The following is a 26,080-nucleotide window of genomic DNA, read 5'->3' on the forward strand; positions in this document are numbered from 1 at the left end:
GTCCATGATGCCAAGTTAAGTTATTCACATCTGCCTGAATGTCATTTCCGTTCCCTGCCTGTTTTTGTCTGTCTGTCTCTTAAACACCTTTATCATATCTGCTTCCACCACCACCCCTGGCAGAACGTTTCAGGCACCCACCACTCTCTGTTGACAAAACTTGTCCCAAGAATCTCCTTTCAACTTTCCTCCTCTCACCTTAAAGCTCTGGCCTCTAGTATCTAATTTTTCCCCATGGAAGAGGACTAACTGTCTACCCTATCTATCATACCATTATCATCATTATGTGCTGTGTCCTATGACATAGGTGATTATGTCCTTGACCATGATTGTTCTTGGCAAATTTTTCTGCAGAAGTGGTTTGCCATTGCCTTCACCTGAACAGTGTTTTCACAAGACAGGTGAGCCTAGCCATTATTAGCACTCTTCAGAGATTGTCTGCCTGGTGTCAGTGGTCACATAACCAGGGCTCGTGATATGCACCAGCTGTTCATACAACCATCCACCTCCTGCTCCCATGGCTTCACATGACCCTGATCAGGGGTGGGGGGGGGGCGGCTAAGTGGGTGCTGCACCTTGCCCAAGGGTGACCTGCTGGCTAGTAGAAGGAAGGAGCTTCCGCCTCCTTCAGTAGAGATGTATCTCCACCCACCACCCAAACCCTCTCTATGTCTCTCATGATTTTATACATTTCCATCAGATTTTCCTTCAGCATTCAAAACTCCAGAGAAAACAGCCCAGATGTGTCCAATCACTTCCTACAGCTAATGCACTCCAATCCAGGCAGCACCTTGTTAAGCCTATTCCGCATCCTCACTAAAGCCTCCGTACCCTTCCTGTAATGGGGCAACCAAAAGAGCAAATAGGAGCATAATGGCCCCTCAAACTTTCTCCAATATTCAACAGGAAGATTAGAAGATTAGCTTTATTTGTCACATACACAGAACATCAGAACGTCAAAATATACAGTGAAATGCATAGTGTTTGCACAGTCCGAGTGTTGCCATGCCTTTGTCTTCAATGCAGCCCACAACTTATTAACCCTAACCAGAAAGTTTTTGGTTTGGAAGGTGGGAGGAAATTGGAACACCTGGAAGAAACCTGGAGCTTCTCGTCATGGGGAGAATGTACAAACTTCTTACAGACAGCATAAATATATAAATACAAGTGTGTATTTGCAATATAAACAGCATTATAAACAGTGGTTTCAAGTGTTTACAGTGCAGCTGTAACCTCGCTGTTAGACTCTTCTCTTCCCTGTGGTAAATGATGTTATTGCAATTGCAATTTTCTGCTTCAATTCAAATTTCAGATTCTTATTTTTTAACTTTTATCTTTTATTGAAGTATGGAATGTACCTCAATAAAAGTTTTTAAAAAATTGAAACTTGAGCTGCATGATAATGTAGCAGTGGTGTATTTAATATTTCAGTGGTATTTAAGTAATCTTGCAAATATATTGTTTGATTAAGATTTATGTTCGTTTAAATAATTCATTTCAGGTTATATGTAAAAGTATGTAAATGGCGTACGTCATTATGCCGCCATGTCATATGAGTGCAATTCGCTACAGTAAAAACAAAACCAAGACCAGTTCTCCTGGGCCTCTGTCTTTTTATTGCAGTTAGTTTTAATATTTTAGAATTATAAAACATAACAATAGTGGTTAGCGCAACACTTTACAGCAGCTGCTGTAACATTGGGGTTTGATTCCCATGGCTGCCTGTAAAGAGTTTGTCCATTCTCCACATGACTGTGTGGGTTTCCTCCAGGTGCTCTGGTCTCCTCCCACATTCCAAAAATAAAGTACAGTTACAGTTCGTGAGTTGTGGGCATACTATGTTGGTGGTGGAAGCTTGGTGACATTTGCATGTTGCCCAGCACAAACAATGTAATCTGTATCTTTCAATGCACATGTGACCAATAAGCTCTCAACCATCAGGCCCTTGAACCAGAGGGGATAACTTCACTCAAGAAAAGTATAGTTGCTGATGCATGTGTCTTCCATCGTGTTGACTGAGAGGGTTACTTGACCTCGTAGATCACACAGATTCAGGAATAGTCATCATCCCTCAACTCTTGAACTTAGAGGAGATAACTTCACTCACCCCATCACCGAACTGTTCCCACAACTGATGGACTCACTTTCAGGACTCACGCCACCAGGTTCATGACCAGTTATTAACCCTCAACTACCAGGCTCTTAAACCCAAGATGATAATTTCACTCAACTTCACTCATCTTATCATAGGTTCTCATAACCTATGGACTCACTTTCAAGGACTTTTCATCTCATGTTCTCGATATTTATTGCATATTTATTTCTTATTATTTTCCTTTATTGTTATTTCTTCATATTTACTGTGAGTGCCCATAGAAAAATGAATCTCATGGTTGTGTATGGTGACATATTTATACTTCGGAGATAAATTTACTTTGAACTTTGAAGGAGCATTCTGTAGGAATGGGACTGGATGGAGCCAGGCACCAACTGTTGTGGACTTGTAGCTGTTGCTCCTGTGCTAATGATGTTTTCTCTTTCTCCAACAGAGGGACTGTGCAAATTTCATCCGAGTCCTTCATAATTACAACAAGACCCATGTATATACCTGTGGGACTGGAGCTTTCCACCCAATGTGCGCCTTTATCGAGATGGGAGCCCAGGCAGAGGTAAGTAACTTTAGCTGTTGTTATAACTGGTGCATGGCAAGGTAAGGCAGAAAATGGAATGAACATCATCCATCATCTGCCTTCAAAGAGATTTTTCATCGCACTAGGCTGATATTTTACACAGTTGGTGCATGCTTAATACAAAGAGATTCATTCATTCCAGACAGGTTTCTGAGAAGTAATCTTTATTTTTATCAGGAGCCTGTGTTTCAGCTGGATTCACACAGTCTTGAGTCTGGGAGACTGAAATGTCCCTTTGACCCTTTGCAACCTTTTGCCTCAGTGCTAACAGGTAAGAAATCATATCGCCCCCGTTGGCTTGTCTTGAGGAGAACGATCTCTGCCATTAATGAGAACCAAATGTTACTTACGATCTTGGTTTCTTTCCCCACCTTTGGAAGGAAAAGAATGACCAACTATCTTACAAAGAGATATCTTCTTCCTAATTGTTATTTATTTATTGAGATACTGCACAGAATAGGCCCTTCCGGTCCCTCAAGCCACACCACCCAACAATGCCCCAATTTAATCCTAGCCAAGTTATGAGACAATTTACAATAACCAATTAGCCTACCAACTGGTATGCCTTTGGGTTGTGTGAGGAAACCAGAGCACCCAGAGGAAACTCATGCATTCACAAGGAGAACATACAAAATTCCTTACAGGCATTGGTGGGAAACAAACCCTGGTCGCTGGTTCTGTGAATGGTTATGTTAACCACTATATTACTGTGCTGCCCCTTTTATCTCCAGGTCCTCTGGTTTCCTCCCACAGTCCAAAGACAGACCGGGTAGTTTAATTGGTCATTGTAAATTGCTCTGTGATTAGGGTTAGGGTTAAATCAGGGTTGTCGGGGAGACGCTGGCTGGTGCTGCTCATAGGGCCAGAGGGACAAATTCTGCACTGTTTCGTTGAATAAGTAAAAATAAGTAAACTAAGGAAAAGTTCGAGATATCCTGCTCCCTCCCCTCTCCCAACCATGATTCCCCTCTCCCTGCCCTCTTCCCACTCTCAGTCCACAAAACAGACCCATAATCTGAATCAGGTTTATCATCACTCACATACATCATGATTTTTTTTTTAGTGGCAGCAGTACAGTGTAATACATAAAATTACTACAGTACTGTGCAAAAGTCTTAGGCACTCCAGCTATATGTGCCTAAAACTTCTGCACTGTACAATATATGGTATGAGATCGTTGTTTTCTGGCGGCAGTATATTGTAAAAGTACAATATTACTTTTGTTATGTCCTGCACATTTCCTGGCCTGTGTTTCCTCTTTAACCTGTGTTGCTGTTTCCTGGGACACCTGCAGTTACCCTTCCGTTGCCAGGACCTGATGGGGACCGCTTAAAAACAAGGCCACTCCCACTCCCTCCCTCCCTCCCTCCCTCTCCCCCTCCCTCCCTCTCTCTCTCTCTCTCTCTCTCTTTCGCTCTCTCTCCCTCTCCCCCCTCTCTCTCTCTCTCTCGCTCTCACTCTCTCTCTCTCTCTCTCTCTCCCTCTCTCTTTCTCTCCCTCTCTCTCCATCACTCCCTCCCCCCTCCCCCCCAGTCTGCAGCTGGCACTACCACACCACACATCTCCTCTTTTCCGTTTACTTTAATCATAATTTAATAAATATCTTTTGTTTGTACTTCCTGTTGTGGTCTGACTCCTTCGTATTGCTTCCTGAGAGCTGAGGTTGTAACCGATAAATTACAAAATAAATAAATAGCACAGTAAAGGAATAGAGAGGTGGTATTCACGGGTTCATGGACTGTTCAGGAATCCGATGAGGGAGAGGAAGAAGCCGCTTTTGAATTGTTGAGTGTGGATCTTCATGCTCCTGTGCCTCCTCCCTGATGGTGATAACGAGACGAGTAGCAGCGATTACTCACAATAGGGACTGCATCGCAAACAGGCAGACACAGCCTAGTTTAATTTGTCATCATTTTCAGCGCAGGTAACGTGGGCCAAATAGATTGTTCCTGTTCTGTGTAAATTCTACCTCCATTCTGCCAGAGTGAGTAGACTTTTTCCATCTCGAGCAAAGATGGTTAAAATTATTTGTCCGTGCGAAAGGAAACAGAGAGAAAGACTTCCATTTGATGTGTCTGATTGGGTGAGCTTAGATCTGGACATGGTCTTTAACCCCTCTGTCCTATCGTGTTACTGCAGACTGTACCCCTGTCCCCATGCCTGACAGCAGTCTAACCCTATAAAGTATCAGGAAACATGATATTTGCAGCTATTTCTGCCAGGATTAACTGCTTCAGAAGCATTCCGTCTACTTTACAGCTGAAGTAAGCAAATCTCTGCCGAACCGTGATTCTGGTCGGATCTAGCTGAAGAAAATGACAGAACTCTACATATAATTTTTATTACATGTCGTAGGGAAAGTGACTGCAAGAGTGAAAATAAAACTTCTCCCGAGCTGTAGTTCCGCAATTTATCCCCCCAAAGTTTAATGCAAGCAGACAGCAGAAAAAATCAGGGATTTTCTTTCACTTTTAGCAGCCTTTATGCCATGCCTGACATTTGGATTTAAATATTACATTAACACAGTCTTGATACCAATCCTTGAGACTGCAAATAGGTGTAGGCAAAATTACTGGACTTATGCAGAGTGATCAATACTGTTCAGTTGGAAATCTGTGCAGAAGCCTCCTCTGTGAAATTATCTGAATCGATCAATATCAAAATCGTGACTTCACTCCATCCTCTCCAGCAGCTGGGCCTTTGGCGGTTATCTGCTGCAGAATTGACCTGCTACTGAATCCATCCTCAGTGATCACCAACATAGGTTTGCTCTGCAGTCAATTACGCACCAACCTTTGGGCTAATTATCACAACTGGCCGTTCCAAGGAGGGTACTTTTTCAAATGATCACAGCACTGTTTCCTTGAGGACAGTACAAGCCACAAAATCGCTCTCATCCCATTGATAAACTTAGTTGTCAGAGGCTACAGCAGCTGCCAGAGTAACATCACCAGCGGGACAGAAGTCTCTGACTCCCTGACGATACCTCCCAATTTCTCTTTTTTCTCTCTTTTCTATTTCTCTTTCTCTCCCCCTCCCTCTCATTCCCCTCCCTCTTCCTCTCCTTCTGCCCTCTCTCCCTTTCCTCTCTCTTTTCCCTCTCTCCTTTCCTTCTTTCTCCCTCTCTCTCCCTCTCTCTTTCTCTTCTCTTTTCTTCCTCTCTCCTTCTCTCTTCTCTCTCTGTCCTCATTCTCTCTCTCTTGACTTCACTCTCCTCTCCCTCTCCCCTTTTCTCTCCCCTCTCTCTCTCTCCCCTCTCTTTCCTCCTCTCTCCCCTTTTATCTATCCCTCTCTCTCCTCCCACTCTCTCTCATGCTCTTTTATTCCAGTCCCTCTCCGTCTTCCTCTCCCTTGTCCTGTCTCCTCTTCCTCCCCTTTTTTCTCCCTCTCTCCCCTCACCTATTCAGTCTTTCTGAAGTAAAACAACACCAAACCTTGATCTTTGAGACAGATTTGACCCTTGGTAGAACTTCTCGCTTGTTCTTTAATGCAACCACATGCCTTCCATCCCTCAGTGAGATCGGCAGTCATAAACCTGGGGCAGGAATTCATGTAACAACGTTGATGCCATTCCAGGTACAAGGTTGAAAACGAATCTTATTCCTGAAATGTCACACTCACCCCACTGAATCATGGGAAAAACCCAGTTTAAAAAGTTTTCCAAAGTAAATAGGTATTTTAATGTATTTCTTGATTCACTGTTCTATGATTCTAGGAAGGGAGAGACTCAGGGTTTTTGTGTAGGTACTGTGTTACTGTGGTGTACTTTGACTGGTGGTGTACCCACAGACCTTATGGACTAACTTAGCATTGAAGGCCAGTCCTGAGGGAGTGTTGAACAGCAGACAAATAGCTCAGCACCAGGACAGGACTGAACAAAACACCAGCAGTTGGTAACTTGCCTGGGTGTCATCTCCTGCCACAGAAGGCAAGAAGTGGAGTACGTTTCCCAGCCTGGACACTTGAGTCAGAGGTCTGAGAGAGAGACAAACAGAGCTACCTCTATAATCCCGAGCATATCACATATCCTGGATATCAGAAGGATTGATCCATTTTTAAAATTCCTGCTGTTTAAGCGTGAGTTTCTGTTGACAAGTTAAGCCGTGCAGTGGACGGAGAGGGAGAGTGTGGGGCTTGAGAACGAGCAGCAGAGGGTGAGCTTACTTCACTGCCCATCTGTCAGTAGATACGGAGTAATTATCTCGTAATTATGCTCTCTCTCGACATCGGTGACGTAGAACTGGGAGTACCTGACTGATAGCTTTGAGAGTCAGCCACAGGAGTGACCAACAATCTGCTGCAGGAACGCAGCAGGCCGTGCAGCATCTGTGGAGTGAAGGAATTGTTGGGGTTTGGGATCAAGATCCTACATCAGTACTACTGACACTGAGTGAACTTATAGAAATGTTTGAAATGATAAGATCATAAAACCATAACAGAAGGGAATTTTGCACCTGAGCTGGAGGGGGACTAATATTCCAAAAGGAAGGTTTGTTAATGCTGCACGGGGCGTTTAAACTAGAGTTGCAGAGGGCTGGGAACCGGAATGCCAGAACAGATAATGGAGAGGTTGTGGAGGCAGATGTTGGTAAGACCTCAGACAAAGTTAGGAATCAAAAAGTTGAGCATGGTGCAGCTAGTGTCCTGAGCTGTGTATGTTTCAATGCAAGAAGTATCATAGGAAAGGCGGATAATAGCGCTGAAGTTGAGGTAGCTGGTTTACAAACAGAGGCAATGTGTAGTGAGGAGAGGCTGTTGACAGGGTAAAATTGCAATCAATAGGATAAGTTACAGTGTAAAAGGCAGACAAAATCAAAAAGGGTGAATACAGGACTGAAGGTGTTATATTTGAATGCATGCAGTATATGGAATAAAGTAGATGAACTTGCAACACAGTTGCAGATTGGCAGATATGATGTTGTAGGCATCAATGAATCATGACTGAAAGAAAATTATAGCTGGGAGCTTAATGTCCAAGGATACACGTGTATCAAAAGGACAGGCGGGAAGGCAGTTGCTCTGTTGGTAAAAAATGAAATCAAATCATAAGGTAGCATAAGGTCGAAAGGTGTTGAATTATTGTGAATAGAGCTAAGGAACTGCAAGTGCAAAAAAACCTTGATAGGAGTTGTATACAGACCCCCAAACAGTAGTAAGGATATGGCCTACAAATTACAACAGAAGATAGAAAGGGCATGCCAAAAGGGCAATGTTACAATAATCATAGGGGACTTCAATATGCAGGGAGATTTGGAAAATCCAGTTGATGCTGGATTCCAAGAGGGGGAATTTCTAGAATGCCTACAAGATGGCATTTTAGAGGAGCTCGTGTTTGAGCCCACTACGGGATCAGCTATTCTGGACTGGGTGTTGTGCAATGAACCAGAATTGATTTGAGAGCTGAAGATAAAAGTAGCCTTAGGGGAAAGTGATCATTGTATGATCGAATTCATCCTGAAATTTAAGAAGAAGGTAAAGTCAGATGTATCAGTATTACAGTGGAGTAAATGGAAATACAGAGGGATGAGGGAGGAGCTGGTCAGAATTGATTGGAAAAGAACACTGGCAGGGGTGACAGCAGAGCAGCAATGGCTGGAATTTCTAGAAGCAATTCAGAAGGCACAAGATATATACATCCCCCAAAGAGGAAGAAATATTCTAAATGCAAGATGACACCACAAAAGAAGTCAAAGCCAAAGAGTGGGCATATAATAGAACAAGAATTAGTGGGAAGTTGGATGATTGGGAAGCTTTTAAAAACCAACAGAAGGCAACTAAAAAAGTTAATAAGAAGGTAAAGGAGAACCAGTTCATGTTGTGTGCTTGGATTTTCAGAAGGCCTTTGACAAGGAGCCACACATGAGACTGCCTAACAAGCCATGAGCTCATGGTATTACGGGAAAGATACTAACATGGATAAAGAAGTGGCTGATTGGCAGGAGGCATAGTGTGGGAATAAGGGGAGCTTTTCTTGTTGGCTGTTGGTGACTAGTGGTTTTCCACAGGGGCCTGTGTTACGACCAATTATTTTTACATTATTTGTCGTTGATTTTGATGATAGAATTGATGGCTTTGTTGCAAAGTTTGCAGACAGTATGAAGACAGGTGGAGTGGCAGGTAGTTTTGGAGAAGAAGAGAGGCTACAGAAGGACTTAGACAGATTAGGAGAATCAGCAAAGAAATGGCAGATGGAATACATTGTCGGGAAGTGTATGGTCATGCACTTTGATAGAAGAAATGAAACGGTTGACTATTTTCTAGATGGAAAGAAAATACAAAAAAACTGAGGTGCGAAGGGACCTGGGGGTCCTTGTGCAGGAATCTCTCGATTAATTTGCAGGTTGAGCCTGTGGTGAGGAAGGCAAAGGAAATGCTAACTTTAATTTCAGGAGGTCTAGAATGTAGGAGGATGTAATGATGAGACTTTATAAAACACTGGTGTGGCCTCACTTGGAGTATTGTGAGCAGTTTTGGGCCCCTTATCTTAAAAAGGATGTGCTGAAACTGGAGAGGGTTCAAAGGAGGTTCACGAAAATGATTCCAGGATTAAATGGCTTGTGATATGAGGAGTGTTTAATAGCTCTGGGTCTGTTTTCATTGGAATTCAGAAGAATAAGAGCTGTCCTCATTGAAACCTTTTGAATGCTGTAGGCCTAGAGAGAGAGGATGTGGAGAAGATGTTTCCTGTAGTGGGAGTATCTAAGACCAGCGGACACAACCTCAGAATAGAGGGCTGTCTTTTTAGAATGGAGATGAGGAGGAGTTTCTTTAGCCAGATTGTGGTGACTCCGTGGAATTTTTTGGTACAGGCAGCTGTGGAAAATTGGATCAGCCATGATGAAATGGCGGAGCAGTCACGATGGGCCAAATGGCCTAATTCTGCTCCTATATCTTATGGTCTTATGCTCCTTCAACACTTGAACATCTGATAATGTGGACAGCCTTTACCCCAGGAGACGGGAGTCTGGATCTACGGGGCATAGTTTTAAGGTGAGAGAGGAAAGATTTAAAAGGGACCTGAGAGACGACTTTTTCACCCAGAGGGTGGTGAGTATATGGAATATATCTCCCAGAGGAGGTTTTTGTGGCAGATACAGTAGTATCATGTAAGAAGCACTTGGATCGGCACATTGTGGGGCTTAGGGGGACATGGGCCAAATGTCGGAAATTGGGACTTGCTGAGTGGGGACCATGCTGGGTGGGTCAGCATGGATTGTTTGGGCCAAAGGGCCTGCGTCTGTGCTGGATTGCTCTGTGACTCCTTCCAGCACCAGGACTATGGTCCTGCAGGGCCAGTGCTGATTCAGGTACTGTTCAAAATGGGACGAGGTTCTCTGCTCCACATCCTTTTAGATCTCACCAGCCTCTGAAGGGAGGGTTTACCCTCATCTCCCCTTTCACCTTTTTTGCCAATTGCTTTAAATTCGAGGGGTGAGGGGTGAAGGGTGCGGGGGTGTTGCATCAGTGTGTACAAGGACTGAATGGCTGAAGGTCTCTGTGTGTGCTGTATTGAATCTCTGCCTCTTGGTTTGTGACAAGAAGTGGGTCATTATCTAACCCTCGCAACGTTATACACTTCATGTCCAGCCTGTTAGGTATAATTCATACCATCATTACTGCAATTTACTCCTTGTAAAACTATACATCCTATGAAATGACACTTCGTTATTTGCTCTGAAAATATACCCAAATAGAACATTTCTTCAGTTCGCAAATGGATTTTCTTTATCGTCATTTTGAGTGAAAACATTTGGAAATATTTTAATGCACATTAATATGAAGAATGGGTATCCCAGTATGAGCAAGAAATGTAGGGGTGTGCAGTGGGAACTCTAATGAATAGTTGTGACTTACCCAAGCAGACAGCACACCTCCCGTGCAATACTATCACCCCTGCACCGCATTCCATGCACTCACCACTCTCTGTGTACAAAATCTACCTCTGACATCCCCCCTATACTTTCCTACAATTACTTTAAAATTATTATTATTATCATCATCATTATGTGCCATGTCGTATGACGTGGAGATCATGGTCTTCTATCTGTCTTCAATCTGAGAAATTCTAATAAGCTCTTCAAAGCCTTTGCCTGTCCATCCCTTGATATAACTCACGAATGCCACGCACTGTCGACCGCGACTTTTTCTACCATCAGTTTTTCCTGTCACTGCAAGATGTTCGAGCTTCTCTTTCCTCAGTACATGCTCCAGAAATTCCAGCTGCCGTTTCCTGACTGATGGTATCAGCTCTCTCCTTATTCTGGCTCTTGGCAACACTTCCTCATTTGTTACTCTGCCCTTCCATGGTATTTTCATCATTCTTCTCAAAAACCACATTTCTGCAGCTTCGAGTCTTCCCTCGTTCTGCTTTGATATTGTCCAACATTCACTTCATTATGTTACGTAGCACCTCAACACTCTGACTTTCATACACACTGAAATTATATTATTCTTTATGTTATGGACTTCCGGTCAAGATGGCACCTGCAAACAATACCCCTTTGGTCGACATCTTCTGGACAGATCATGAAACCATATACTGTACTTCATTTATTTTATGTTATTTACATTTGTTTTTGATCTTGAATGTGATTCTGGAAGTGTTGGAACCTGTGATTTGCAGTTTGGAGATCGTTTGGGTGTTTCAGTCTCGGAGAAGATTCTCCGAGGCAGGGGCAGCATGAGCAAACCTTATGGTGAGAAGGCTGCGGGACTGGGTGCGAGCCAACGTTAACCTCCATTTCAGCGATTAAAGCTTCCATTCTTCGCTGATTAAAGCAAAAACGGAGATTGAAGCATCAAGGAGAATGCAGAAGGTGCCTGCATTTTTATCACTGATGGGATCGCTCTGCTACAGAGAGGGGAGGCTGCCATGGGATTGCTAGTGGGATCGCTCTACTTCCAGAGAGTGGAGACTGACTTTTGGTCGCTGGTGGGATCGCGCTGCTTTGGAGAGGACAGACTGACTTTTGATCACTGATGGGATCGCTCTGCTACAGAGATGGAAAAACCTGCCACTGGGCCTGGAGAATATTACTCAGGTTTTCTGCATTTTGGATATGGATTTGGACTATCGACTTTTTTCAGTCTTACAGATTTTTATGTTCTGTTTTTTGCCTGATTTTTTCTCTTTTTTGTGTGTGTGGGAGGTGGGGGAATTTGGGGTTGATGTGCCTGTTCCATTTTTGCTCTTCTTTTTGGTGCAGGGAGAAGAGATTTGGGGATTGATGATTGTGCTTCCATTCTTTTCTTTCTTGGTTCCTTGGCTATCTGGAGAAGAAAAATTTCCGAATTGTATACTTTGATAATAAAATGAACCTTTGAACCTTTAGTATCTTGTTCAAATGTGTGGGCATGCATTTAGCAATCTCAATCCTTCTAACTTCAACATCAGCCCTACTGTAAATGTTATTGTGCCCTTTAAAATTATGCCCTCTCTTATTAGCCATTTCCACCCTCGTGAAAAAGGTACTAGCTTTCCACTCTATCAGTGCCTCTTATCATCTTGTACACCTCTATCAAGTCATCTCTCATTCTCCTTCACTCCAAAGTGAAAAGCCCTTGCTCACTCAACCCTTCCTCACAAGACATTCTTCCATTCCAGGCAGCATCTGGTAAATCTCCTCTGGACCTTCTCTAAAGCCTCCACATCCTTCCTATAGTAAGGCAACCAAAACTAAACACAATCCTCCAAGTGTGGTCTAACCAGAGTTTTACAGAGCTGCAACATTACCTTGCAGCTCTTAAAGACAATCCTCTGACTAATGAAGGCCAACACATCATACAACTTCTTAACCACCTTGTCAACATGCGCGGCAACTTTGAGAGATCAATGGGCATGGACCCTGAGACCCCTCTGTTCCTCCACATTGCTAAGAATTCTGTCATTAATTTTGACCTTCCAAATTTAATCACTTCACACTTTTCTTGAATGAACTCCATCTGCCTCTTCCCAGCCCGTTTCCGTACCCTGTCAAAGTAAATCAAAAAAATCCATCCACTTCACAGACTGATTTGTGTTCCCCTGCTGTCTGCTTCTAGATGAATACCTGTATGCTGGTACAGCGTCTGACTTCCACGGCAGAGACACGGCATTTACTCGCTCTCTGGGACCACCTTTCAGCCAAAACTACATTCGCACTGACCTCTCTGAGCATTACTGGCTCAACGGTAAGTCCCTCCCACAGCCTCGCAGCCCAGGAACAGGATCCAGGTGTTGGGAAATACTTCTCCACACCAGGACTGCATTAGCAAACCAATCTGATTAACACTGACTGCACTAATGTACAAATGGTATCCCACACATGGAAAGGACTTCGCTCAACCTGCACTCATTGATTTGATGGGATTCTACTAAATAGGATGGGTTGAGAGTGAACTACTAACTAACAGCTTCCCTCCCAACTCTACCCTTATTCAAGACTCAAGACATTGCCTAGGTCTCACCAGCGTCAAAGCTAGTAGCTGGACAAGATCTGAATGAGATATGTGTGAAGTAGTAAAGATTCAACTCCCCCCATCCTCCACCCCTCTACTGGTGAATCTGGTAAACAATTCAAACCATGAACACAATGGCATTCACTGCTCTCTGAACATCTTCAGTGGAGACGTCACTGAGATGTATAGTACCGAGCAAACATCTTAGCCGCGTGTATATATATATAGCTGGAGCGCCTGAGAATTTTGCACAGTACTTGCTGACATGGAAGAGGGAGCGAGTCTATAAAACCTGGCAGATGCCGGAAAACTTAAATAGACAATGCCAGAGCTGGTATTGCCAAGTCTGGAAACTGGCCCCTCCCAACCCCTCCCCACTCCGAGTAATAGAGCTGATTAAACAAAATGTAGCCTCTGTGGCGCATCAATGGCCACAATTACACGCACGTCGGGACAATGTGACCATGCTATGTTGGCACAGGAGTGTGAGGTAACGCTTTTGGGCTGGCCCCAGCATATCGTCAGGTTGTATTGGTCGTTAACGCAACCCGATGTATGTTTCACTGTAAGTTTCCATGTGTATGTGACAAATAAACCTGAATCAGAATAAGCTCAGGTTTATTGTCAGGACATAGGTTGTGAAATGTGTTTTCTGCCTTGCTATATTCAAGAAGAGTATAAGTGACAGTAAGATATATAATGCTCTTTTTTTGCACTACTTTTACAAACGCTCGGTGGCCACTTTATTAGGCATACCTGCTCACGAATGCAAATATCTAATCAGACAATCATCTGGCAGTACCTTGATGCATCAAAGCATGCAGACATGGTCAAGAGGTTCAGTTGTTGTTCCGACCAAATAGCAGAAAGGGGAAGAAATGTGATCTAAGTGACTTTGACTGTGGAATGATTGTTGATGTCAGATGAGGTGGTCTGAGTATCTCAGAAACTGCTGACCCCCTGGAATTTTCAGCTCATCAGTCTCTACAGTTCACAGAGGATGGTGCAAAAAACAAAAAAATTTCAAGTATGTGGCATTTCTGTGGGTGAAAATGCCTTGTTAATGAAAGAGGTCAGAGGAGAATGGCCAGACTGGTTGAATCTGACAGGAAGGTAACAGTAACTCAAGTAACCGTTCATTACAACAGTGATGTGCAAAGGAGCATCTCTGAATGCACAACATGTCAAATCTTGAATTGGATGGGCTACTGCAGCAGATTCACCTCTTGTTCCTAATGAAGTGGCCTCTGACTGTGCAGGAGAGCGCAAATAGTGAGGGGTTCATGGTCTGATGGCGGAGGGGAAGAAGCTGTTCCTAAAATGTTGAGTGTGGGTCTTCAAGTTTCTGTAGCCCCCTCTCTGATGATAGCAATGAGAAGGGGGCATGTTCTGGGTGACGAGGGACGCAGTGATGCTGCTTTTAAGGCATTGCCTTTTGAAAATGTCCTCAATGGTTGGAGCTAGAAATTCCCACCTGCTGTAAGTCGAAAAGCAATGTCACAGTCCTTCCTGGTGATCGTGAGACTATCAGTTGCATGGTAAATCCTTCTGATTCACAAATGACCACTAGGGAAGGAAGTCTTACGTCCTTAGCCTTGGCTGAATCCAGCGATGACTCCTCACAGCCTTTGAAATGTCCAAGCAAACTGGTCAGATGAAGGAAATTGTGGATAAACAAAGATGAAAGGCTAAAGATTCAAGATTTAAAAACAGTGAATGTCTGTCCTTGGTTGCTGTACCCACGTCTGCCAAACAAATAAATAAAGGAAACTCACACCTAGTGTTGATCACTGTCCACATGAGTGAGTTCTTCCTGAAGCCATCCCAACATTGTTCTCACATCTGGGTTAGCAAGTGTGACTTTCTGCTACACTGTGAGTATATTTCTGTCAAATGAGCAAAGACTGGGAGTTTTATCTGTTAACAAAGTGTGCTGAGTTCTGAGTAACTGCTGGGGACCCCGGTATCTCCACCTTGCATCATGTAGGATTAATATAAAGACAAACTATTTGGATCTAAAAATAATGATGTTTATTTTTGTTAACAAAAGCCCCATTCAGTGCATTTTCAATGGATTAAATTCTGTTCATAGTTTCCAAATTACTTTTCTTACTCAGTCTCTAAACAAAAGTTTTTCTTTACAGAAGCAAAGTTCATTGGAGCGTTCCCCATCCCCGACACCTACAATCCAGATGACGATAAGATATACTTTTTCTTTCGAGAAGCCACAGAGGACAGCCGCACCTCTGACAGAGCCATTTTTTCCAGGGTTGCTCGTGTCTGTAAGGTAGGCAAAGGCTCGCGGCAGTCAGTCGTTCATTGTCAGGACAAGAGTAACGATCTGCCCTGGTCATATTTTTCACACAATGGCCTCTTCATTGCATTTGGTTCTGTTGCTTCGTGATCTCGAGATTCTGCTGGAAATCCAGAGCAACACACACAAAAAGCTGGAGAAACTCAACAGGTCAGCCATTCTGATGTGCTCCACATGAAGTAAAGAACCAGTTTGGACTTCTAGATATAGGAACATGATGTCCCTGCCGTAGTACTGAGGATCTATGCAGGATTCCTGCTGTACTGAGCATCTCTGTTCCTCAATGACCTGTTACCTTCTGTTGGTCTGCACAAACTCTGAAGCTTGAACTGATTTCGAAGTCTGGATGATAATGTGGTAAACTGGACCAGCAAATTTGCAGATGCAACCAAGATTGGGGGTGTAGTGGACAGCGAGGAAGGCTGCCATGGCTTGCAGTGGGATCTGGATCAGCTGGAAAAAATGCAAATGGATTTTAAGTTGAAGGTTAAGTTTAATTGTCGTTCAACCATACCTGAATTCCCGTGAATACAGCCAAACAAAACAGTGTTCCTCCAGGGCCAAGGTGCAAAACACAGTCACACACAGCACAAGACACATATAGCAGATATAAGTTAGCAAGCACATATAAGATATCAGTAAAAACTGTCACACAAAAAATATAGTTTAAGACCCTGAGTCCATGAATGTTGCAGCAGTCGGCAGTCGAACGCAATACAGCTTGTCTTCTGCTCAGTGAACACTGGGGGGCAGCACTGACTCCCGCTTGGACGCTGTACCACAGCACCCCCCAGCACTCCAGTGGAGCACACCGACTTTGACACCTCTCTCCTGGGCAGCTGTGACAGGCAACACTGCAGCATGTGGCCTAATCCTTGCCACAACTGAGGCCTTGCGCTCCCCTGCCGTCTGCCAGTCAATCAGTGAATCAGGCTTGCAGCATTCCAGAATCACAAGAAAAGCGAATGAGATGATTACTTGCTGTTAGTCTGCACAACACCTTCGCGCACCAACTCCTCCGATGCCTTTCTGACGCAGGCCGCAGCACGATCCATAACGAGTCCAGCTCCCTCAGTTTCTCTGCCAACGAGCAGCTTGCTGATGGGCTGGGTCTGCAGTGCCTTAAGTTCTTAATGTCCAGCAGGGTTTTGCAAACATGAAAACAATATGTTTAGAATGTCAATAACACATTTTGTTGACCCTGTAGAATCCGCTGGGTCCAATCGCGCAGGTTTGATTTCAACACTTAAGAGAAGTTTGGTTAAGTACATGGATGGGAAGGGTATGGAGGCCCAAGGTCCAGGTATGGGTTGATGAGACTGAGGCAGAGTAATGGTTCAGCATGGACTATATGGGCCGAGGGGTCTGTTTCTATGTTGTAATGCTCTATGACTCTATGAGACTCCAAGTCCTTCGCTTGGTCAATGCTGGTGCAGAACCCTGCCTCAGGATCTATTCAGGAGGTGCAGCTGAGAGTTGTGGTGAAGAATGTTTATATTCAGGTTGGTGTAACACTGGAAAAAATGCAGCAAATGTTCAGCATCGAATCCCGAGCAGGGAGCAGAGCAGAGTGTCGGATATGTGTAGGAGACTGAGAAAACATTTATTCAGCTGCCTCAGGCGTCGGAGAGCACAGTGTACTGAGGGCTGGCTTATGCACCGGCAAGCTCTCCTGGCCGGGGTATACTGCTTGCTCCACCCCTGTCACTGTCACAGTGAGATCAGCTTACAGCACTGGCTCCTTCTCAACTCAATGCCTGACACATCTTTCAGCAGAGGATGTATCCACGCTGTTCACAACATTTAATTTCTCTTTATTTCCTTCGGTACACAACTCAGTAACAGGTCCTCCCGGCTGAACAAGCCGCACCACCTAATTACACTCATGCGACCAATTAACCTACTAACCCCTACATCTTTGGAATAAAACCATTGACCATAGCACATAGGAGCAGAAGGAATTCATTCGGCCCATCGAGTCTGCTCCACCATTCCATCAAGGCCGATTTCTTATCCCTCTCAATCCTGCCTTCTCCCTGTAACTTTTGATGCATTGATTAATCAAGAACCTATCAGCCTCCATTTTAAATATACCCAATGAATTGGCATCCACAGCCATCTGTGGCAATGACTTCCAGAGATTCACCACCTTCTAGTGAAAGAAATTTCTCCTCATCTCTGTTCTAAAGGGAAGCTGTTGTATTCTGAGGCTGTGCCCTCTGGTTCAAAATCCCAGACTAGACTAGAGGAAAATCCTCTCCACTCTATCTAGACCTTTCAATATTCAGTCAGTTTCAATAAGATCCCCCTTATTCTTCTGAACCCCAATGAGTGCAGACCCAGAGCCATCAAACACTCCTCATACCTTAATTCTTTCATTTGTAGAATCACCCCCGTGAACCTCCTCTGGACTGTCTCGAACACCAGCACATCCTTTCTTAGATAAGGGGCCCAAACTGCTCACAGTACTCCGAGTGCAGTCTGACCAATACCATATAAAGCCTTTACATTACATCCTTGCTTTTATATTTTATAGTCATCTGAAAATGAATGCAAGCATTGCATTTGCCTTCCTCACCACAGACTCAACTTGCAAGTTAACCTTTAAGAAATCATACCGGAGGATTCTCAAGTTCCTTCGCACCTCTGATTTTTGAATTTTCTCCATGTTTTAGATAATAGTTTATGCCTTTATTCCTTATAGAAAAAGTACATGACCACACATCTGTCACTTCTTTGCGCTATCTCCTAATCTGTCTACATCATTCTGCAGACTCCATGTTTCCTCAATGCTACTCGTCCCCCTTTCAATTGTCCACAAACTTCGTCTCATAGACAGTTAACTATTTAACTAATAATTTGCTTTTCTGTTTCTTAAACCAAACCAGGTAACTATATTTCTCCAAGTTTTACTTCATTAGCCTATGCAGAACTGTGCAAGTCTGAGGAACTTATACAGTATATATATAGCTGGGGCGCCTAAAGCTCTTGCAGGGTACTATATTTGTCAATGTGGAATGGAGAGCGAGTTTGTAAGCCTGGCGGGTGCAAAAGATGTGGGAAAGGTGAAGGTGGAGTGCTGTGGGACAGGTTGTAGGGAATGAGTGCTAAGGGTGAGGGATAGTGTGGGTACAGGCGCGCCCAGCCCTGGGACACCGGGCAAGGTCATTTGATTCCAAATAATTGGTTTATTGATCATTACAGATTGTCTCTCTGGTGCTTCCCGCTCCCTCCCCTCTCCCTTCCCCTTTCCCAACTATGATTCCCCTCTCCCTGCCCCCTTCCCACTCTCCGTCCACAATAGAGACCCATATCAGAATCAGGTTTATCATCACTCACACATGTCATGAAATTTGGTTTTTTTTATGGCAGCAGTGCAGTGCAATGCATAAAATTGCTACAGTGCTCTGCAAGCATCCTTGGCACCTTAGCTGTGCCTCAGACCATTGCATGGAATCTCTTTGCCCATTCACTCACTCAGCTGCTGATTAGGCAGAAATGTGGAGAAATCTGCAATTCTGTTCATTACACTACCACGTCAGTGTACCACTGGCTGTAGAAAGTCAAAACTAAATTGCTGGCTTGTTCTAATAATCAGGTTATGAAAAAATCCATTTACAATAACTTCTGGAGAATATCCCTTCCACGAATAGAGCCAGTCTATGCCGTACTGAAAGGGTTTCAATTGAGATATCAGATTACTTCTGTGACTGAACAAGCTGTTTCTCCATGTAAATCCAAATTATGCCCCAAAGTCAACTGATCCATGTCAGTAATTGGATCCAAGTACCTCTCTCCTTTATTTCAAATAAAAACAAAGTGTTTGGTTTGAGTTTAAGTGATGATTAAATAACTGAAGAGTAAGTAACTAAACTGTGAAATCTGCTACTACCAGAGATTTTTTTTAAAGAGAGATTGGTCACATTTCATTGTCCTCAAACTGAGTGAAATGCATCGTTTTCGTCAACAACCAACACAGGCTGGGGACGTGTTGGGGGCTGCCCCCATGTGTCACCACACATAACATGCTCACAATTTACCCTAGCCCATACATCTTTGGAATGCACGGGGGAAACCAGAGCACTCAGAGGAAACCCACACAGTCACAGGAGAACACACAGACAGCGCCAGGAATTGAACCCAGGTCGCTGACACTGAAAAGAGTTATGTTTGCCACTATGGCACCATGCTGTCCATTTCATTACCATGCTGCACGTTTGCTTCTGAGGCCAAGATTATCAGCCAGGATTTTCTGAATGGTGGGTGGGCTCTCTGCTCTATTCCAAGCTCTTATACTCTTGGATGAACTCAGGTTAAAAATCAGACTTGAGTTTATTATTATCTGCGCAAGTACACATGGGCTATGAAAAACTTACTTGCAGCAGCACCACAGGCACCGAGCATTCGAGACACAACTTCCACAAGGAAAAGAAAATATGAATTAAATATAAATTAGACAAAATTAAGCAAGAAAGTGCAGTTTTAAAAGAGAAATGCATTCTAGTGCAGATGTGTTGTTGTACTGAGATACTGATGACTGGTTCAAGAACTGAATGGTTGAAGGGAAGTAGCGGTGCCTGAACCCGGTGGCGTGGGGCTTCAGATTTCTGTACCTCGTGCTGATGGTAACTGCAAGAAGATGGCATCGTCGTTGTGGTGGGAATCTTTGTTGATGGATAGTGCCAACTTGAGGAGTGGAGGGGTGTACCCACAATGCATTGGGCTGAGCCCACTACTGTCTGCAGTTCCTTACGCTTCCGTGTATTCAAATTGCCATACAAGACCATGATGCAACCAGCCGGCAATGAGCTTGTGTGGGAATTCTTTGAGGGAGACGATGGCCCAAGGAAGAGCAATAGGTGGGATATTACCTTCTGAGAGGAGCAGTTGATTCAGCAGGTCAGGGGGAGAAGGTGGGGTGGACAACCTTGGATTATAATCGCAGCCTGTTTGTAAAACCCAGGGTGAGAACTGTGAATAGTATTTCACCTCAGCCTCTTGGGATGCTTTTGGGATTTTGTTAGTGTTTAGAGTCTCTGAACATGTCAGATTGAAATATTAGGTGTTTGAGAAAATCAATTTCCTCCCATAGGGAGGGGTGATAAGTGGTGTTGGCGAGGTGTTGCTGGGGATCACCTTACACATCATGAGCACAGTCCGGGAGTGGATTTTCTCAACAGCAAAACACATTCATGTTGTGCAGTGGAAATGCTATGGCAGGAATTGCCTGCTTATGCAAACTCCGGCTGTGTACCCGGATTGTATAAATGTATCAGAAGTGTTGTGCTCTGAGAAAGTTGCCGCATCTCACACTCTGTGTGGTGAAGAGAGAAGCTCTAATATCAGGGTGCGTAACTGCTAAGGTGTTTGGAGGAAAGTATGGGGGGGGGGACAGTCAGAGGTAAGTTTTTTTTACACAGAGTGGTGGGTGCGTGGAATTCACTACCACTGGTTGTTAGTCCATTTCTGTGTATTGTCTTTCACTGATTCTGTTGTGTTTCTTTGTATCTACTGCAAATGTGCACAAGGAAATCAACCTCAGCATAGCTTATGGTGACATAGACATACCTTGATGATAAATTTACTTAGAACTTTGAACTGCCAAGGGTGATGGTGAAGGCAGATGTATTAGGGACGTTTAAGGAGCTCTTAGATAGGCACATGGATGATAGAAAAGTAGAGGACTACGTGGGAGAAAAGGGTTAGACTGATGCTAGAGTAGGCTAAAAGGTCAGCAGAATAATGTAGGTCAAAAGGCCTGTGCTATGCTGTGGTGTTCTGTGTTCTAAGTTCACGGTTACCAATATCCCAGCTAATATAGTGGAGGACAGTGCATCACTTGATAGAGGGTATAAGATGATGAGAGGCAGTGATAGAGTAGACAGCCAGAACCTTTTCCCAGGGTGGAAATGGCTAATATGAGGGGGCATAATTTTAAGGTGATTGGAGAAAAGTATAAGGGGGATATCAGAGTTTAGGCTTTTTTTTTACACAGAGAGTGGTAGGTGCATAGAATTCACTTCCAGGAGTGGTGGTAGAGGCAGATACATTATTATGATTATGATTATGATTATGAGGACACACAGTCCCCTTTTATTGTCATTTAGTAATGCATGCATTAAGAAATGATACAATGTTTTTCCAGAATTATATCACGAAAACACATGACAAACTGACTTAAAAACTAACAAAAACCAGATAATTATAACATACAGTTACAACAGTGCAAAGCAATACCATAATTTGATAAGAACAGACCATGGCACAGTAAAAGTCTCAAAGTTTCTCGAAAGTCCCATCATCTCACGCAGGTGGTAAACCTCCAGCGCCGCCAACTTGCCAATGCAGCATCCTGGAAGCATCCGACCACAGTCCGACTCCGAGACCGTCCCAAAAACTCCGAACCTCCGACCACCTCCCGACACCGAGCATCGAGTACCATCTCTGCCGAGCGCTTTGACCCCGGCCCCAGCAACAGGCAATAGGCAAAGCCGAGGATTTGGGGCCTTCCCTCTGGAGATTCTCGATTGCACAGTAGCAGCGGCAGCGAAGCGGGCATTTCAGAAGTTACTCCAGATGTTCCTCTGCGATTCTCACGGCTGTCTCCATCAAATCCGGATCGTGCACGGCACCTTAGTTACACATTAGGGACATTTAAGAGACTTTTAGGTAGGAACATGGATGGTACAAAACTGGAGGCTATGTGAGAGGGAAGGATGAGTTTGATCTTGGAGCAGGTTAAAGGCATCATGGACCGTAGGACCTGTACTGTTCTGTGTTTCCATGTCTGATCCTAACTCCATGACAGAAGTCAGCCTTTCCCAGACAATGTGCCCGGTCTACTGTGGTGAGGTAGAAAAGTTTCTGGTAGCAGGTGAACATTTGTAGCTGTTGAAATAGCAAAGCCCAAGCTCCACTACCTTGTAAATGGTCAAATGATGAGGGAGACTGCTGGAAGTGTTCATGTAGGCAAGTCGCATCTGTAGAGACCAAAACAGTTCACCTTCAGTTCCGATGGAGGGTTTCAACTTGAAAGATCGGCAATTCCTCCCCTTCCCAGAGACGCTGTTCAGCCCGCTAAGTTCCTCCAGCATGTTGCTTTAGATAATCATTTGCTCACCAGACGTTTCCTGGTTTCTCAAGGGCTTTGCAAAGCATTTAGGAGGCAAATAACCTGTCTCCCTCTCTCCTGGTGGAGTCTCTACTACAGGGGATGCTTTAAGGAAAGGGTGAAAGGTTTTATAAACACATGCTGGAACTCTAGAGCAAAACACATAACATGCTGGAGGAACTCAGCAGGTCAGGCAGTACCTAAGGGAGAGGAATAAACATTTGATATTTTGGGCCGAAACCCTTCATTGCGACTTCATCATATTTTATAACTTGACTCTTGAAATGTAACTTAAGAGAAGAGAAAGCTTAGATGAGAGCTGGGAAGAGGCATTGAAGGACAGCAACACACACAAAGTGCTGGAGGAACTCAGCAGGTCAGACATCGATGTTGTGAAAAGAAGTCAAGAGATATTCTGCTGAAGTTGAATTAGATTTTCTATGGAGACTGAAATTTGCCATGCTTGTAGCTCACCACAAAATTCTAAACTGTGTTAATTGTACCAAGCAAGTGCTTAAATTTCAGCAAATTTACTATTCTGCAATTAGTATTTTGGTTTAAAAGGTTGAAATGGGAGTCAAGAGCATTTTATGTGCTCCATCAATCCTGTAGTCCAAATCCAAAGGTCTTCAGACTTCAAAGGGTGAAAAATGATTGCAAAATACGGCTATGTTGTGATTGATATTACTTTCAGTTCAGTTCCTTTCAAACTCACAAAAGTCAGTGAAGTCTTTGAGAGGTGTAATTCATCAGAACATGCAGAGTGGAAAGGAGCAACCAATGATTGGTATATTTACAGGAGTTAATGAGGAGTTGAGGAGCATTATCGGTAACTACCAATAACAGCTTTGATGTAGGTGGATTTATTAAAATAAATATGTTTGCTTAATAAGAACTTTGTGCTGGCTGCATTTCTTGGACGCTGGTGGTATTTTTGCACAGGGTTGGGCTACTTATTTCCAGATTCATTCACGGATTAAGCGCTATCAGCCTGAGACGTGGAGGAAAACTGTGACCTTGATCTTTGGGTCATGTTCTATGAGCTCAAGCACTTGCACCGATGATGATAAGGCCCATTGTTATGTCCACCATGGTCTTTTCATGAAGAGAGTAAACATTTTAACATGGCAGTTTTAGGTTTCAAATTAAAGCATTTCATGAACAGGTCACAAATTGGGCATAATTTCAATGTTTTGTAGGTCTTAGAAGGTTTTTCTGGTTGATTGAAGATCCCTGATGGTGGAGAAACTAGTGCTCATGGTGAAGCTGGTTGAATCTACAACCCTCTGTAGCTTTTTCAGATTCCGTACATTGGCAATGCCATACCAGACAGTGATACAACCAATTAGAATCCTCTATAGCATTCTACAGTACAGTGTATCTGTAGAAATTTGCTAGTCTTTGGTGATATATCAAATCTCATCAGACTGCTTTCTTTGTAATTGCATCAAGACACCCGGATCAAGATAGATCTTTAGAGATGTTGACCCCCAGGAACTTGAAACTGCTCACCAGTACCACTGCTGGCCTGTTGATGAGAACGGGTGTGTGCTCTCCCAAGTTCCCCTTTCTGAAACCCACAATCAATTCCTCGGTCTCACTGACACTGAGTGTGAGGTCGTTGTTGCAGCTGGTCTATCTCACTCACCACTTCTCATTACTCAGTGTTCACCATTCATTAGTACTAGAGAAGTGCTCATACTGACGGCACGATCAACATTTCAGTGCCTGGGCCATGTGGCTCCAGGGGTATGTTGATATAGACTTTGAGGAATTGTTGGTGATGGATTTGGACCTCATGATTTATTGATGATCACATTATTGGTTGTGGCAGCTTGCTGTGCGCACATTGGCTGTGACTCCTCCTATTTTTCAACCGTGACTACAAGGCAAAACTGTTTCAGTGGCTGTAGTGTGATCTGGATTGACTGAAGGCACAAGAAAAATGCAATCCTTTACTGATGTTGGTCTTGGCTGCGGGTGTTTCTGGAGATGCCCAAGATCCTGATGAAGTGTGGTGCTGGGGGAGCTTGCTCAATCAGTGCAGGTTTATTGCTGACTTCCCCATCTGCACTCGCCTTCTGGACCCAGCCCTTCCTGGGACTCAGACTGTTGGAAGTATCTCTCCTTGAGAAAGGCTGATGCTAAGCTCCAAGGTTCCTTTGAGAGCTGAGTTTATTGACTATTGTTCTGTGCATAGGTTCAGTACAGGTGCAGGTACAATGACAAACCTGTGAACAGCAGCATCACAGACACAGGGGAACAAATGACACACAGAACATTAATTATACATAAATTTTAAATAAATTATACAGACAATATGTTACTCAAGACCTCTGCTATGGACCATCTCATGCCTGGCTGTGAAAAGAGGAGCATTGGCTATGGAACTAGCAAACCCATCCCGTAAAAGCCCAGAACTACAAAAACACCAACAGAAGCTCAGAAGAGCTCATCCCTGTGAGAAGAATACAGCAAGAAGATGGACTATACCTGGAGACAAAGTGAGAGACTGGCCCTGGAGAGAGGGTTCTGATGAGCTGCTGTTGGCAGCCTTGGCCCCAGTAGGGGTGATGGGATTAAGTAAATGACATCCACTTAACCCGTGATGATGGTAAAATTTCATTCAAACAACAGGAATTCTGCAGATGCTGGAAATTCAAGCAACACACATCAAAGTTGCTGGTGAACGCAGCAGGCCAGGCTTATATTCCGTCTGGGTAGCCTCCAACCTGATGGCATGAACATCGACTTCTCTAACTTCCGCTAAGGCCCCACCTCCGCTTTGTACCCCATCTGTTACTTATTTTTATGCATACATTCTTCCTCTCACTCTCCTTTTTCTCCCTCTGTCCCTCTGAATATACCTCTTGCCCATCCTCTGGGTACCCCCCCGCCCCCGTCTTTCTTCCCGGACTTCCTGTCCCATGATCCTCTCGTATCCCCTTTTGCCTATCACCTGTCCAGCTCTCGGCTCCATCCCTCCCCCTCCTGTCTTCTCCTATCATTTTGCATCTCCCCCTCCCCCTCCAGCTTTCAAATCCCTTACTCACACTTCCTTCAGTTAGTCCTGACGAAGGGTCTCGGCCTGAAATGTCGACTGTACCCCTTCCTACAGATGCTGCCTGACCTGTTGCGTTCACCAGCAACTTTGATGTGTGTTGGTAAAACTTCATTTTTGGTTTTACTGGATCTTGATGCTGCTTTTGACACAGTTAATTATGGCATATTACTGGACGGAGTGGAAAACTGGGTGGGACAGTCCTAAAGTGGTTTAAATCATGTACAGGACTGGGACTACTTTGCATTGATTGGTAGCTAAATATCTGACCAAACAAAAATGATATGTGGAATGCCTCAAAGGTCGATATTCAGGCCTCTTCTGTTTAACATATATGTGCTCCTTCTAGCTAAGGTCATGGTAAGCAACAAAACATCTTGCCATATTTATGCAGGTGACACACAGATTTATATAACAATGTCATATAACAGTGTCATATAAGTGAGTATGATCCCATACAATCACTA

The 26,080-nt window shown here is 43.9% G+C and overlaps 1 protein-coding gene across 9 annotated transcripts in view; it reads left to right on the forward strand.

The window, feature by feature from the left end:
• The window catches only part of sema3d (sema domain, immunoglobulin domain (Ig), short basic domain, secreted, (semaphorin) 3D), a 270,876-nt gene that overhangs the window by 171,975 nt on the left and 72,821 nt on the right, over window positions 1-26,080 (forward strand). For all 9 annotated transcript variants that reach the window (XM_063072672.1, XM_063072668.1, XM_063072670.1 and 6 more), the window contains 4 exons: window positions 2,550-2,669; window positions 2,868-2,961; window positions 12,732-12,860; window positions 15,272-15,414. In XM_063072672.1, coding sequence (XP_062928742.1) covers window positions 2,550-2,669; window positions 2,868-2,961; window positions 12,732-12,860; window positions 15,272-15,414 — 486 coding nt within the window. The remainder of the gene's footprint in view (window positions 1-2,549; window positions 2,670-2,867; window positions 2,962-12,731; window positions 12,861-15,271; window positions 15,415-26,080) is intronic.

The sequence above is a fragment of the Mobula hypostoma genome, chromosome 20, assembly GCF_963921235.1.
Source record: "Mobula hypostoma chromosome 20, sMobHyp1.1, whole genome shotgun sequence".
Classification (NCBI taxonomy): Eukaryota; Metazoa; Chordata; class Chondrichthyes; order Myliobatiformes; family Myliobatidae; genus Mobula; species Mobula hypostoma.